At 41.3% G+C, this 13,991-nt stretch overlaps 1 protein-coding gene across 2 annotated transcripts in view; it reads left to right on the top strand.

The window, feature by feature from the left end:
- The window catches only part of LOC126251125 (ribosomal protein S6 kinase beta-1), a 207,081-nt gene that overhangs the window by 80,382 nt on the left and 112,708 nt on the right, over window positions 1–13,991 (top strand). For both annotated transcript variants that reach the window (XM_049951614.1, XM_049951615.1), the window contains one exon: window positions 9,415–9,548. In XM_049951614.1, coding sequence (XP_049807571.1) covers window positions 9,415–9,548 — 134 coding nt within the window. The remainder of the gene's footprint in view (window positions 1–9,414; window positions 9,549–13,991) is intronic.

The raw sequence follows: 13,991 nt of genomic DNA, 5'->3' as shown, positions 1-13,991 counted from the left end.
CATCTGAAAAGACCGCCACTTTTACTGTCACGTTCAATTCTCCAACACTACCTGAACATCTTATAGCGAGCTTCCTTTGACTTAATGTTTGGTCTTACATTCCAAACCATATCCAGTGCTATAAATGCCAGCATTTCAGCCATATAACCATGTGTTGTGGAGGTGAAGCGATCTGCGGGAAAGCTGCTCATGACGCTGGGACTGACTGTCTGTCTCCAGTGATCTGCATCAACTGATTTGGGAGCCACCCATTCTGGAGCCGAGACTGCCCTGTTTTTGCTGAAGGACACAAAATACAGGAGATAAGTGACAAAGTGGATCCCCTATGCCGAAGCCGGAAAAGAATATAAGGGCACAAAACCCCTTGTCTTTGCCACCTCATATTCGTCCATGGTGCAGAAACCTATTCACAGGGCGGACGCTTCGACATAGACGATGCCTAGTGTGCCTGTATTCACAAATAGCACCCCTACTTTCACATGTACATGTCAAGGGAAAAAGAGTAAGGACAAAGCAATCCAGGCATCTGCACCAGAAGGTACAAGAAAAGCGGAGTGCTCGTCCTTGAAGGGACAGGGTGCAGGGAAAGGCTGTCCAGAGTGCCGTCAGATGTCATTTTTTCCTATGTAACTGATGAGGAGGATATCATGTCTTGGATCCAGGCAGCACCTCCACTGCCCCTCGCTCTTAAAGTGCTTCACCTCCACAGTGCAAAGATAGGGGTAAATTAAAACCACACCAATGACATGGCTTCCATACTACAGTGGAATGTGAATGGGTTCAGGACTCACGCAGAGGAATGGAAACGCCTAGCACAGGCATGTCCCTTGTGCTTTTATTTACAAGAAACACGTTTTAAAGATACAGATGTCCTTGTGCTGCAGGATATATGCTATACTGCGAGGATGACCTATCGGAGGAAAGGGCCAAGGGAGGTTCGCAATGTTTTGACACAAATGCGCACTACTCCTCTGCCCTCCCCCTGGCTACTGACCTGCAAGCAGTTGCAGTTGAAATTCATGTGTGTCGAAGGATCACTGTTTGCTCACTGTATTTACCTCCGCAAGATGCACTAGACTCTTAGGCTCTCACGAATCTCGTCGCACAACTCCTGTGACCATTCCTCCTCCTGGAGACTTCAATGGGCTTGATCAATACTTGCCCTCTGGGTTGGGTTTTGGAGGGTGTCTCAAGAGCTGTACATTCTCAACATGGGTACTCACACACATTTCTGTACTGCTATTGGGTCATTCTCAGCCATCGACCTCTCTCTCTGTTCTCCCACTTTTGCCGACTTTTCAGTGAGAGGTCATTGACGACCTTCATACCAGTGACCACATCCCAATCTACCTTCACCTACTAAATGGCTCACCACCTGAAGTTAAGCCCCCAAAATGGATTGTCAGCAAGGCTAACTGGAGGCGTTTCAGCCAGGTGGCTGTGTTCGAACATTGCGACTGCGTCCAAGGGTGGGCTGACCACATCACACGAGTGATCCATCGTGCCACTGATCTCTCCACCCCATATTCCTCAGGTCGTCTTAGGAGTACCTTGGTGGACAGATGAGTGCCATTCCGTGATCTGGGAAAGACGTGCAGCTCTTAGATATTTTAAATGTCAGAGAACAGCAGACAATCTTAGGGTCTTTCGAGTCGCGACGGCTACGGCTAAATGCGTCATTAGGGAGAGTAAGAAAAGGTCATGGCAAGCGTTCCTGGACTCCATCAATTGTTCCACTCCTTCTATAAAAGTATGGGAATCCATTTGAAGGATTTCTGGTAAACACAGCTATTTACCGATACCTGCAATGCTGAAACGGGTGCCTCCAAACAACACCCGAACATTGCTCAGTGAGGCCCTCTTACTCGCGGATCATTGATGCTGCCCATCATGAGGGTAGCTGCCTACAGGTGCTTATCGGACCAGCATCTGTGCGGAGGCGGGGGAACCGCCACTTACAATCTACCGCCAGCTCTTCACTCAAACTTCACCCGCACACCATACTGTCGCTCATCCACCTCTGGAATGCCTATTTTTCAACTGTCCACGAGGCTTGATGCCATTTTGAATCCACATGCAGTGTGTGCTGTAGTCACTTGATGTGGAGCCAGTACGACCCCAAATCAATGGTTTTAACCATCTGCTGCCCTGGTTACTGGAGAGGCCAGATTGATTTTAGATTTGGTGCAGTACAGGAGAGATAGCACTCCTGCTTCCATTTTTAATGTGATATTCACTGATATTTTATCAGAGTACCATGACCATGTAGCTGGTTTTACGGATGGATACAAGCAGGGGGACACTGTTGGTTGCTCTGTCGTTTTCCTGGATCGTATCGTCAACGTCAGACTGTCTCCAGAATTTACCATCTTTGAAGCAGGATTATATGTGATCTTTTGAGCACTGGAGCAGATGAGGTGTTCTCCTGGTGTCAGTCAGATTTCTTGCCTGCTCAGATTCTCTGAGTGCCCTTTACTCTCTCCAACATTTGTACCCAGCAGATACAGTAACCCAGAATATCCAGGATGACCTCCTACACCTACAATGACAGGGGAAGGAGATTTCTTTCTGCTGGGCACCTGGACACATTGGAATTGCAGGGAATGAAAGGATGGATCGAGCAGCTAAGGAGGCGTGTCGTGATCCTCTGGTATTTCGGTGTGCTACCCCCTTGCATACTATCACCTAACTTTTGAGGTACAGTCATGTGTAGGCGACAAATGGCTGGCTGCGACCGATAAAAAGCTCCATGTCATCAAGCCCACAACTCAGCCGTGGAATACTTCCTTCCAGCCACGTCGGTGAGACGAGGTCCTTTTTACTCATCTTCGAATAGGCCACACTCCTATGATAATGGATTCTTACTCCGGCGAGAGAACCCTCCAATGTGTGGTGCTTGTGGCGTGCAGATAACGGTGTGCCACATTTTATTGGACTGCATTTTATTTGCCGACCAGTGGGCTGAGGCAGATCTGCCATCTATTTTATGTAATGATCAAACAAATGTGGTTAAGGTTTTAAAGTTTTGTGAATTGACCTACATTTTTAACAAGATTTTAGGGAGATGTTCTTAATGTGTCCAAGGGTGGCTGGCTCACTCTATTTTTTTGTAAGTGGTCAGCCAGTCACATTTCCCTGTGCTTTTCTTTTAGTTCTTATGCGTTTTGTTTTTTCTGTATTTTAATTCCTTGATTAACTCTCTTCTCTCCTAATTTGTTTTAGTGCATATGAGAGTGCATCTGATACAGAGTGATTGTGTGGTCATTTCGAGTGCAAGCTTGTACAAACACTTTTAGTTCATCTCCGTATTCATTTGGTTTCATAAGTGTAAGGGCGCTGATGACCTTGGCATTGGGTGCCCATCAGATACACACAAACACACGCAGTTCACACTAAGTAGCAGTTTTTCTTCTATTTCCCCTCCTTGAAAATGGAAAACATATATTATCTTTCTTCATTCGGATGGAATTTTAATTCATTGATAACAGTTGCCAGCCGAGTGGTTCTAGGCGCTTCAGTCCGGAACCACGCGGCTGCTACGGTCGCAGGTTCGAAGCCTGCCTCGAGCATGGCTGTGTGTGATGTCCTTAGGTTAGTTGGGTTTAAGTAGTTCTAAGTCTTAGGGGACTGATGGCCTCAGATGTTAAGTCCCATAGTGATTAGAGCCATTTGAACCATTTGATAATAGTTGTTCGTAAGATGCATTTTTATTTATTTATTTATTTTCAAAATTGCGTCCTCCAGCTTTTAGTAACTCCACAGGAATAGGATATTTCCAGGACCGGGTGATTGCACATTCTTCATTGTAGCTAATGCGCTGTTCACTTTCTGTAGCACAATGGTCGTATTTCAAAAGTTGCTTTGTATATTGTCCTGTCTGCCCAAATAAAAATGACAATGGTCCACTGATGTAAATTTATCTGGTTAATAAAACTTACCAAATAAACTACATTTAAATATTTTCATGGCAATACATGTTAAAAAAATTTTATTTTACAAGATCAATGAAGGTGTACAGTACAGAATAATGTTATTCAAACTAGCATCATATTTGGACCCTTTATATTGGTATAGCAATTTTATTGACTTCTGTCTTGCTGTATGCAGGCATTTGAAGATTCTACATGTGCCCATGTATGTATGCTACATGCATCAAATCTGTTACAAGTGAGTGGTTGCTTATCCTCATTTTTATTTATAATAAACTTGAGATTGCCCGTGCCATTTTTGAATTAAATCATTAGATTATGGTAGCAATGAACATAATTCTAAAAATTTGAAAAAACTTCAGTTTTTCATACAATGTATCATGTATAAAATGTATGATGCTTTGTTCTATTTAACATGTTGTCAGTCAAACAGTGAAATCAAAATAACAAAGTGGTTACAAAAAAATTGATACATTTACCGCCAAGCTAACTTTCACATCCTACAGACACATGGTTTTGTGAGATACTGTGGTACTCCTATGGTAATGTAAGAAAAATTGAACAGAAACACTCATGGCAACTGCATTAAAATTATGGGTGTATGAAATTAAAATGCAAAATAGCAAATGACAGTCCATAAAGCTGACTTTTTCATCACTAGATGATATAACTGTCATAGCTTTGTGTTGGTTTGCAGATCTGGTAACCTAGAAAGCGCAAACTGAAAAAAGTCTGGGACTTTTTTTACTATTTTATTGACTCAGAAACATGCTAACTCAAACATTTACTCCGGCCATGCTGATTTAGGTTTTCCATGATTTCCCTAAATTGCTTCAGGCAAATGCCGGGATGGTTCCTTTGAAAGGGCACGGCCGATTTCCTTCCCCTTCCTTCCCTCACCCGAGCTTGCGCTCAGTCTCTAATGACCTCGTTGTCGACGGGACGTTAAACACTAATCTCCTCCTCCTCCTCCTCCTCCTCCTCCTCAAACATTTACTCACAGAGGAAAACAGGAATTGTTCTCCCTGACAAATCGAGTAATGCTGCTTAATTTTCAGTGATTTGAAGGACTTTATCATTGGTTGAGTCTTAAAACCAAAAATATTTTTGTAGATCCAAATGAGAAGTTACTTCTGTTTTGTGTGTACTATGAAAGTAGTTTTCATGGAGACAAAAATCTTCGATGTTAATGGTTTTCAAATAAGCAACAAACGTAACTACTATTTCAGACTGTGACATACCCCTGCATCATGTTTCATGTTCAGAAATTAATATAGATCAAATAATTCCAAGGATATCTTAAGTTATTTTGGTGTGACATAGACCAACATGTGCATTAATTGTTGTCTGTGGACGTACCAAAGTCATACCTGACCTGTAGTCAAGATCATGGAGAGATGTCACATGAAGTATACAATCATAAGTGCCGCATATTCAGCTTTGTGCAGCGGCCACATTTAGTATACCCTTTCTATTAATGTTACGGAAAATAGAACAAATATAAAGGATTTTGGGCACATTTTGTAGCTTGTTTCAACAGAGATAGTCAAAATTTAATGATAAGACCAGTCCTGATGGCCATTCAGAAACCAAAGAACTGATCTGATGTACTGTGCAATTCTTCCCTCATCCCCTCCACCAGGTCATAGATCTTCCTAATCGCTGGCAGCAGTATGGCGGAAACAGTGAGCAGTAACAGTCATTTACCATTTATTTGTGTGATTTTGAAATGTTTGACAAAATTAAGGATGGCGTAAAGTGTGAAGTTTCTATCATAATGCAGATTATGAATGCAGAGAGTCTGCCCTGACAGATAATTGAAGTTTGAGAGTATGATGAATGAAGCTTCAGTTTGAAAATAGTGCATCATGTTTAACTGCGGGTGGATGAGTAATCATGATGAAAAACAATCAGGACAACATACAGTTGTGGCTGACAAACTCAAGGACTAAGGAAAAGATTCATTAGGATAGACGGTTCACTATTGATGGCCTGAATTTGCTCTCTCCTGAAATTTCATGATCAGCTCTTTATGAAAGTGTTCATGTGACTTGGGCTTTAAAAAAGTATGTGTCCTAGTTCCTTGATTCTTGATAGGTGAACGCAAAAGCAACGAATATGAGCAACATAGACTTCTTTCACTCGGTATGACAAGGATGGCAAAGAATTTTTTATTCAAATTGTCACAGGTAATGTGATCTGGGTTCTGCATAAAAGTCCATAATCAAAGTCAATGGAATGGTGTCTTTCATGAACCTCATGAAATCAGTGAAAGAGAAGAGATCATGTGTAAGTTAGGAAGTGCTACCAGGCATCTAGCTAGCATAAGGAGTTAAAAAGAATGGGGTAAAATTGTCAAACAGTTCCTCATAAGCAACATATTTCTGTAAATGAATGATTTGGATTGGTGAATCACGCTATACCCTGTGGAAATCTGGTGGAAGGGTTTGGGTTGGGGATTGAAAAAAAACATTGAGAACATTACCTGCCACCATACATAGGACCTGACAATGAAGTATGGAGGATGTGCTGTTATGATATGCGGGTGTTTTTCATGGTTTGGGTGTGGTCCCTCATTGCACTTAAGAAAAATCGTTGCACTTAAGAAAAAGCTAAATGCAGAAGTATGTGAACAAATTTTACGCCATTTTCTAATGTCTGTAGGGGAGGAACAGTTTGCAGACAATGATTGGCTGTATCAGCATGACAGTGTAATAACCTATCATAAAGCAGCATCTTTGAGGCAATGGTTTATGGACAATAACAGTCCTGAAATGAATAAGACTGCCCCAAGTCCCAACCTGAAACCAGTGGAACACCTTTGGGATGACTTAAGGCATCGACTTCACTCCAGACCCCAGTGTCCATCGTCAGTACCTTCTGCAGTTTTGGCTTGAAGAAGAATAAATTTTTCAGCACACAAAGTGAGATTATATTTTAATCAAGTTGGTTTACTGGAGTTTGATACTATGAAATCAATCGTAAGGAAAAATTGTTGGGCTGGTGAAAAGGAATGAATGTTAAAACCCCTTGGTAGCATCTTCCACACAGCACTGTTTAATTATTGCAAATGCATGTTTTAAGAATAAGGAAAGAAGGTTTTATGTATTGAAAAGTCCAGAAGACACACAGATTATTATATAATAAGACAGAGATTTTAAACCACAAAAACATTCACAGGGGCAGATGTGCACTCTGTAATTGTCTGGTTACAAACTACAGATTAGAACTGAAGAAATTGCAGAAATATGGGAAATTAGTGAGATGGGATTTGCATAAATTGAAATAACCATAAGTTGAATTTCGCAAAGGGACCTTTAGGCGGTGGCGGTAGCAGCAGCAGCAGCAGCAGCAGCAGCAGCAGCTAGCGCGCCTCTCCAGAACAGTGTCAGTGTGTCAGTAGCTGTCTGTTGAGGGCAGCAACATTATCCCTTGGTGAAGACAATCGAATGTGGCCTGGTTTCCTGGGCCTGTCAGTGTTCTTCATTGTCCCGCATGGGCCAGCTTTTTGTTTCAGGTTTTCAATTCTTTATTTCCTGCTGTGTTAGTGGGCTGAAAGTTGTTCTGCAGATGATTTATATGTTCTTAGTCCACTGTGTGTGGTTGGCAGAATTGTACTATGCTTCCTTCACAGTGAGGTCGTACTGCTGATTGGCTATTTGAACATCTTGCTCAGTGTGTGCCAGTGGGCTCAGTTGTGTGGCATGATATTTTGCAGTATTGACCCTTGTGTGTTCGTCACTCTAATTACAACACTGCACTCGGGCCTCTCTTGGCTTCACATAGTACTGGCTGGGAAAAACATTTTGCATTCACACATCAAAAGGTGGGGGGGGGGCATAAAAATCATTGGAGACCATGGCTTGAATACAGTAAAGTGTATCTAGGTTGCAGAGCTGAAAAGGCTTGCACAGAAAAGACTAATGTTGAAAAGTGGAACATATTCTAGCAACATTTACTAGTTGATGATTTTGCTTTTGTGTGGAGTCAGTCATAGGAACCTTTCTGAAAGATATAAGCACCATTTGACTGTACAACAGGTTTTATTCCACAATCTAGATTTCGGCCTGGGACCCTTTTCAAGTGTTAAAAGTATCAAAAATCATTAGACTTGAGTAGAACACATGTCATCATCAAAATGTGTATCTTTGGTTATATAAACCAATTTTGGTAAAAGTATATACAAGAACATAGGTGTAATAGGCTAATTTACCATGGTTGTGGAATAAATAAGTGTCCAAATCACAGGTTTAAACTTCATAATACCGTGTCTTACAAGTCACTGCTTAGACATGCTTTCCTAGTTGATTGTTCATAAAAGAGGTATTGTCTTGTAACTTGATCATGGATGAGTTCATCTTGGCTACACTTACACCAGATTTGCTGGTTGTCTAAAATGAATGAACTTAACTTGATCACGTTATGAGTAAGGGTTTTCTTCTGACTTATAATGAAGTGAGAAAACCTGAGAGATCACCTTTGTTAATATTTATCCTGTCATTAAATTTGAGGCCGGCTTCATTAGTCCACAGTACAACAGTTGAAGCCCAGACTTTGAGTCGGAAACCAGGCACAGAAGGTGGTTTTTGTCTGTAATTAACCTTTCCTTAATTCATAATAAATTTAAATGTGGTACGTTCATTAAAAAAAGTGCCATGTAGATTTCTTAAAGTGGAACTTCAGGTCTCCCTGGAATCCCATGATACTGTTACTCAAAAAAGATCTGCATCAAAGTGCATTGCAGCAAGAACGTCTGCACTTCCATTGTCTTCAATTTTGAGAGTTCTTTTGAACAGTACTAACTTTTCCCCATGTTCCAACTGAAAATTCTGAAGTTGAGTTAGTTTCCTCAGTTTTCCAGCAGTTTCCAGGCTATTTGAGTTTCACCTATTCTTTTTGTCGTTATTGGTTTTCCCAAAATGCATTTAACTGGAAAAAGATCAATGGCACCAATTCCAAGAAAAAGTGCCAATACCATAGATCTGAAGCATGCTATACATAATGATTCTGAATTAATCCAGTGTGTCAGATCAGTTGGAAGTGAGAGTTGACACGAAATTATAAATGGAGATAAAGAGTTCAAAACAGAACAAACTGTTAGATGAGAGGGAGAGGAGAGGCAGAATTGATAGTACTAAGCTTAGACTGCATGTTTGATCGTGACAATTTACTATGGGCTTTAAGTCCACACACTGCTAGACACTGAAAACTCTTCACTCCCTCATATATAAAATATGTTCCATTTTTTAGTGAAGTGCTTATCCACTCCACCCTGTGTGAAGTGGCTTCACTTCCTTGCACATTTCACTGTAATGTAGAACATACACAGTTTGTCACCATGAATCTGTTATTACTTTTTAGCTGAAAATATTGAATAATGAAGTGTTGTACTTATTCTGAGTTTGAGTGGTGGCACTTTCTTCCCTGTCAGACAGGAATGTTATCACAAGGTGAAGTAAATTATTCTTTTTGTGTGCTTGTATAGCATCCATTCATTGTGGAGCTGATGTATGCATTCCAAACTGGAGGCAAACTGTATCTCATACTGGAATACCTTAGTGGTGGGGAACTCTTCATGCACTTGGAGCGTGAGGGTATATTTCTAGAAGATACTGCCTGGTATGTACTAGCATGTATTTTGCTACACTTTTATTATAATTTGGAAATATATTTTCTTTTATGTTTATAGTTATATTGCGATACTATTACTTTGTGTTTTTCTCATATTTTCAATTACACCCTAAGAATAATGTTATTGCATTATTGTTATTCATTAAAAGTGATGAAAATTGCATATAAGAGTAAATAAAATATGCGAGAATTGTACAGAAGAGAACATCAATATTGTAGTTAATATCCACTGGAAGGACAAAGTGAAATATTCATGCTAAAGGAAATATGTATATGCCCTGGCAAACAACATGTTAACTCCCATTATTTCCAGTGCATATACTGTTGCAGTGGTACATGTTCTCAGTTTCATTAACTGTAAATCTGTTTTTATAACCATTTTAGAATGGTGCAAGGAAATAATTTCCATTGTTCTAGGTGATTTGTGCCTGTATAAAATGTTTGTCTTAAAACTGCTTATACGAATATTCTTCACCTCAAATGGTAACACACAAAACAAGTATTTAGCCACTTCTTGTCAGCTTGAAAATTGAGCTAGTTAACTTCAGAAATGGAAAAATATGGAGGGAGAACACATTGGTAATGGAAAATTACATAAGAGGTGCTCATCAGCCACCAGTGACAGAAGTTAGTTGTTGTTAATCACAGTGTAGCTGACAATTAAAATTCTGAGAGCATACATTCTGATAGGAGTTGGCCAGTATATTGCTTCTTCTTGTGTGTATCCCACAAAAATTTGAGTCTTATAGCTCACACTAAGGCCTATGAACAATTGCTGATTAGTCTTCCAGGTTGTATGGGTATGGTTTCTGATGTTTCGTGCAGAAGGTCATTGGACATTTTCAGAGATGCTCTGGGCGACACTGAGTTTTGCCAACAGATGAGTTGGATGTGCCAGGCTGACATAAATACTGTGTAAAATGGGCATCTTCAAGTTTACATATGATCAGCATATATATAATCCTTCTAAGAAGATAAAACTCAGCTTTTGTCGCCTGTCAAGGATTAAAAACTTGTATATTGATTTTGCAGATCCTCTATCCTGAAATGTTTCATGGCTTCTTATTTTCTGTTACGGTCATCTCCATGCTTGCATATTTTGGTGGCATTTGATATAGCCTTGATAATATATTGCCATTGTAGATAAAAGCTTGGTTTCGGAAAACTTCACATCAGGATTTCCTGACTGAAGCACATGATTTGTTCCAGCTGAGTTTTTTTCTGTAGTCGGCAAAGACTTTGATGTTCTGTCTGTCTTGTATTCGTGATTCTTGTGGTAGTTCAGATGTAAACCTTTCCATTAGTACACAGAAGCCTGTTTATCCCATATGCCAACAGAAAAGGATGTTCATCCTATACAGATTGGAGTGCTTCACACTACCAATGCAGAGCTGAGCAAGAATCAACACAGAGTTTGGCAGAAAGTAACACTGGATTTGCTCAGGAAACTAGATCCAGTCTCACAAGGAACCCCTTCAGTGTGAGGTTGCAAAAGGCCATATATATTTATAGCATTTGACACCCGACATATTGTCTGTCATGCAACCACAATATTGGCTGCTAATGGTAACGGGACGGGAGGAGCGTGTCATCAGATATACTGGCAATCATAAGGGATTCTTTGTGATGAGTTCCACATCTCAAAAACCTAATGGGTTGAGATGAAAGAATTGATGCCTCTTCGAGCTGCATCCGGATACCTCATAGTGTCACTCAAGGAAGACGGTGACACTTTAATGACAGTTAATACATTTATTATTCAAAAGGGTGTAGATTCCATTGCCAGTCCTGTGAAGTCCTGCTCTTGGTTGTGTAATGGGACCTTGCTTTTGAAGACGGATAGTGCTTTTCAAGCATAGAAACTTCATAATGTAACACCTCTCCATAGCTACCCTCTTAAAGTAAAGGCGCACCACATTCTGAACTCCCCCTGTGGTGTCATATACACTAGGCTGCTTGGTGGTCTGACTGAGACTGAAATAACAGCCTATCTCACTGACCAGGGAGTGACTGCCGTTCGTTCTCCACATCATGAAAAGGGTTGATAAAGAATTAGTCCCAAAAGCACTCTACTCCTCACATTTGACCATGTGGTACTTCCATCAAAAATTAAGGCTGGCTACAAAGCTATTACTGTCAGACCATATATCCCAAATCCCACATGTTGTTATAAATGTCAGGGCTACAACCACATCCTGAATCTTGTGAAAAAGCAGCCAAATAAGTCACCTGCGGCAGGGATTCTCATGAGGGTGTGTGTCCAAGTCCTTCCCCTCACTCTTATCAACTAAAAGGATGATCGTGCTGCTTCATCCAGTGACTGTCTAATCTACCTCAGTGAGAGAGCCATTCAGGAGATCTGGGTGAAAGAAAAGGTTCCTACTCACATTGCTTGGATAATGTTTGCTAGCTGTAAACCTTATACACCACTCTCTGACAATTACAGTACAGCTCTCACTACACCCTGACCTATGAAGGACATGATTACGTAGACTTGCGACTTCCAATTTAGCGCCACAGTTGTGAAATTGTCGAGCTCCAAGGTCACCTCCTCATCTTCACCTGCTACAGTTGCACACTACACCAATAAACTTTTGTCTGCATCAGTGAAATTGCATGCCTCGCAAACAGAAGCATGGAATGCCAAAAAAGAGTACACCCACAATGACTTTCTGCACACTTCTGGCCAGCCATTGTCTCAGTCTGCACTTGACAAACGTCAAGGTTCCGAACAGTCAAAGGAAGTCACCATCTCCACCTCGATGTTCGTCTTCAACAATGTCACTACACGATACCTTCACCCAACCAACCTTCATTACACCAGGACACACCTCCTACAACCACTCTGTTCCCCAACTGAAAGCGAATACAGGCACCTCTGCCAAACTAATGGACCCGAACCATCCAACCTCAGAACCTGGTCGTTGTGTATGTTCGAATTCTGGCACTCGGCAGCCACCTCTGTAACTACCGCCACATTTGACACATCTCCTGTCTATCTTCAAATATGGTTATTCTCCAATAGAACATTCACAGCATGAAATCAAATAGGGTTAAATTACAGCTTCGCTTTCGATCATACTGTCCAGTTCTTTTCTACCTCCAGGAACAAAATTACGCTCTTACAATCACTTCCACTTCCCACACTTAATTTCAGTCCATTTTTGACATGCTTGTGAGGCAGGGAACTGTGGTTCATGAGGTAGTTGTGTTGTTCATTCAAGCTGATGTCTGTAGTCACACCATTTCCTTGCACATCCAGCTTCAAGTTGTTGCTATCCATCTTTCCCTTCCTGGTTTCATCTTCTCTGTTCACAACATCTACTCACTCTTGTCTTCAGCTGTCAGCAGGGCAGGCATTTTGTAACTTATTCCTCAGCTTTTCCTACCTTTTTGCTGCTCAGAGACTTCAGTGCCCACCATCGCCTTTGGGGCTCTAGACGCCCCTGTCAGAGAGGCTCTCTCCTAGTAAGTATCTACAACCTGCTCAATCTAATCTGACAAACTGTGTGTTTGCTTCTGTCTCGCGTTCTTCGGCCAACATTTGTCTGATGATTTTTCTGCTGTTTCGCCAGCACGAGTGACTGCCATTGTCAAGATTTCATTCTCCAGCAATTTGATTCCATGCACTCCTTTTCCCACTTGGACCTTGTGATCTGTACTGCTCAGCTTGCTCATCGTAACGAGTGGTCCATTCTCTCCGACACACTCTCAAGTGACCACTATTTCTGTGTCATTCATTTGCTAATGCTTATCCCATCTGTGCGTCCAGCCAACTGGCACCTTTCTGAAGATGACTGGCAGCTCTACTCCTAACTGGCCACTTTCAATGAACACCATCTCCCCTGCATTGATGACCAGGTAGAAACATTACAAACGCTATCCTTACTGCCACGGAATGTTCCATACCTCACACCTCTTCCTCACTGCGACGTGCCCCCACCTCCTGGTGGACTGAGGCATGCCATGACGTAATCTGTGTGTGAAGACAAGCTCTCCGCATTTTTAAACACCATCCATGGTGGTGAACCATATCTGTTATAAATAGCTATGTGTGCAGTGTTGCCACATTTTCAGGGATAGCAAAAAGGATAGTTAGCTTCCTTTTCAAAGCTCTTTCAACAGTTGTACTCCCTCTTCTGTTGTTTGCGGTAATCTCTGTTGGCTTTCAGGAAACGGTTTATTCCCCAGTTCCTGGCCTGTCGTGGTAGACCCTCTTGATATCTCAAACATCTTGCACAGATATTTTGCAGACATTTAGAGTTCCACCCACTACCATCATTTCTTCTTCCCTCTGAAACAGGTGCCAGAGACAAGTATGATATCCTTCTCCTCTGAATTATGACTGTTACAATACTGTTTTAACTATGAGGCAGCTTAAACATGCATTCTCTTTGTCGCAGTCATCTACTCCAGGACAGGACAGTGTTA

This window comes from Schistocerca nitens, chromosome 1, assembly GCF_023898315.1.
Source record: "Schistocerca nitens isolate TAMUIC-IGC-003100 chromosome 1, iqSchNite1.1, whole genome shotgun sequence".
In the NCBI taxonomy this organism is placed as follows: Eukaryota; Metazoa; Arthropoda; class Insecta; order Orthoptera; family Acrididae; genus Schistocerca; species Schistocerca nitens.
This window is presented reverse-complemented; position numbering and strand designations above follow the sequence as displayed.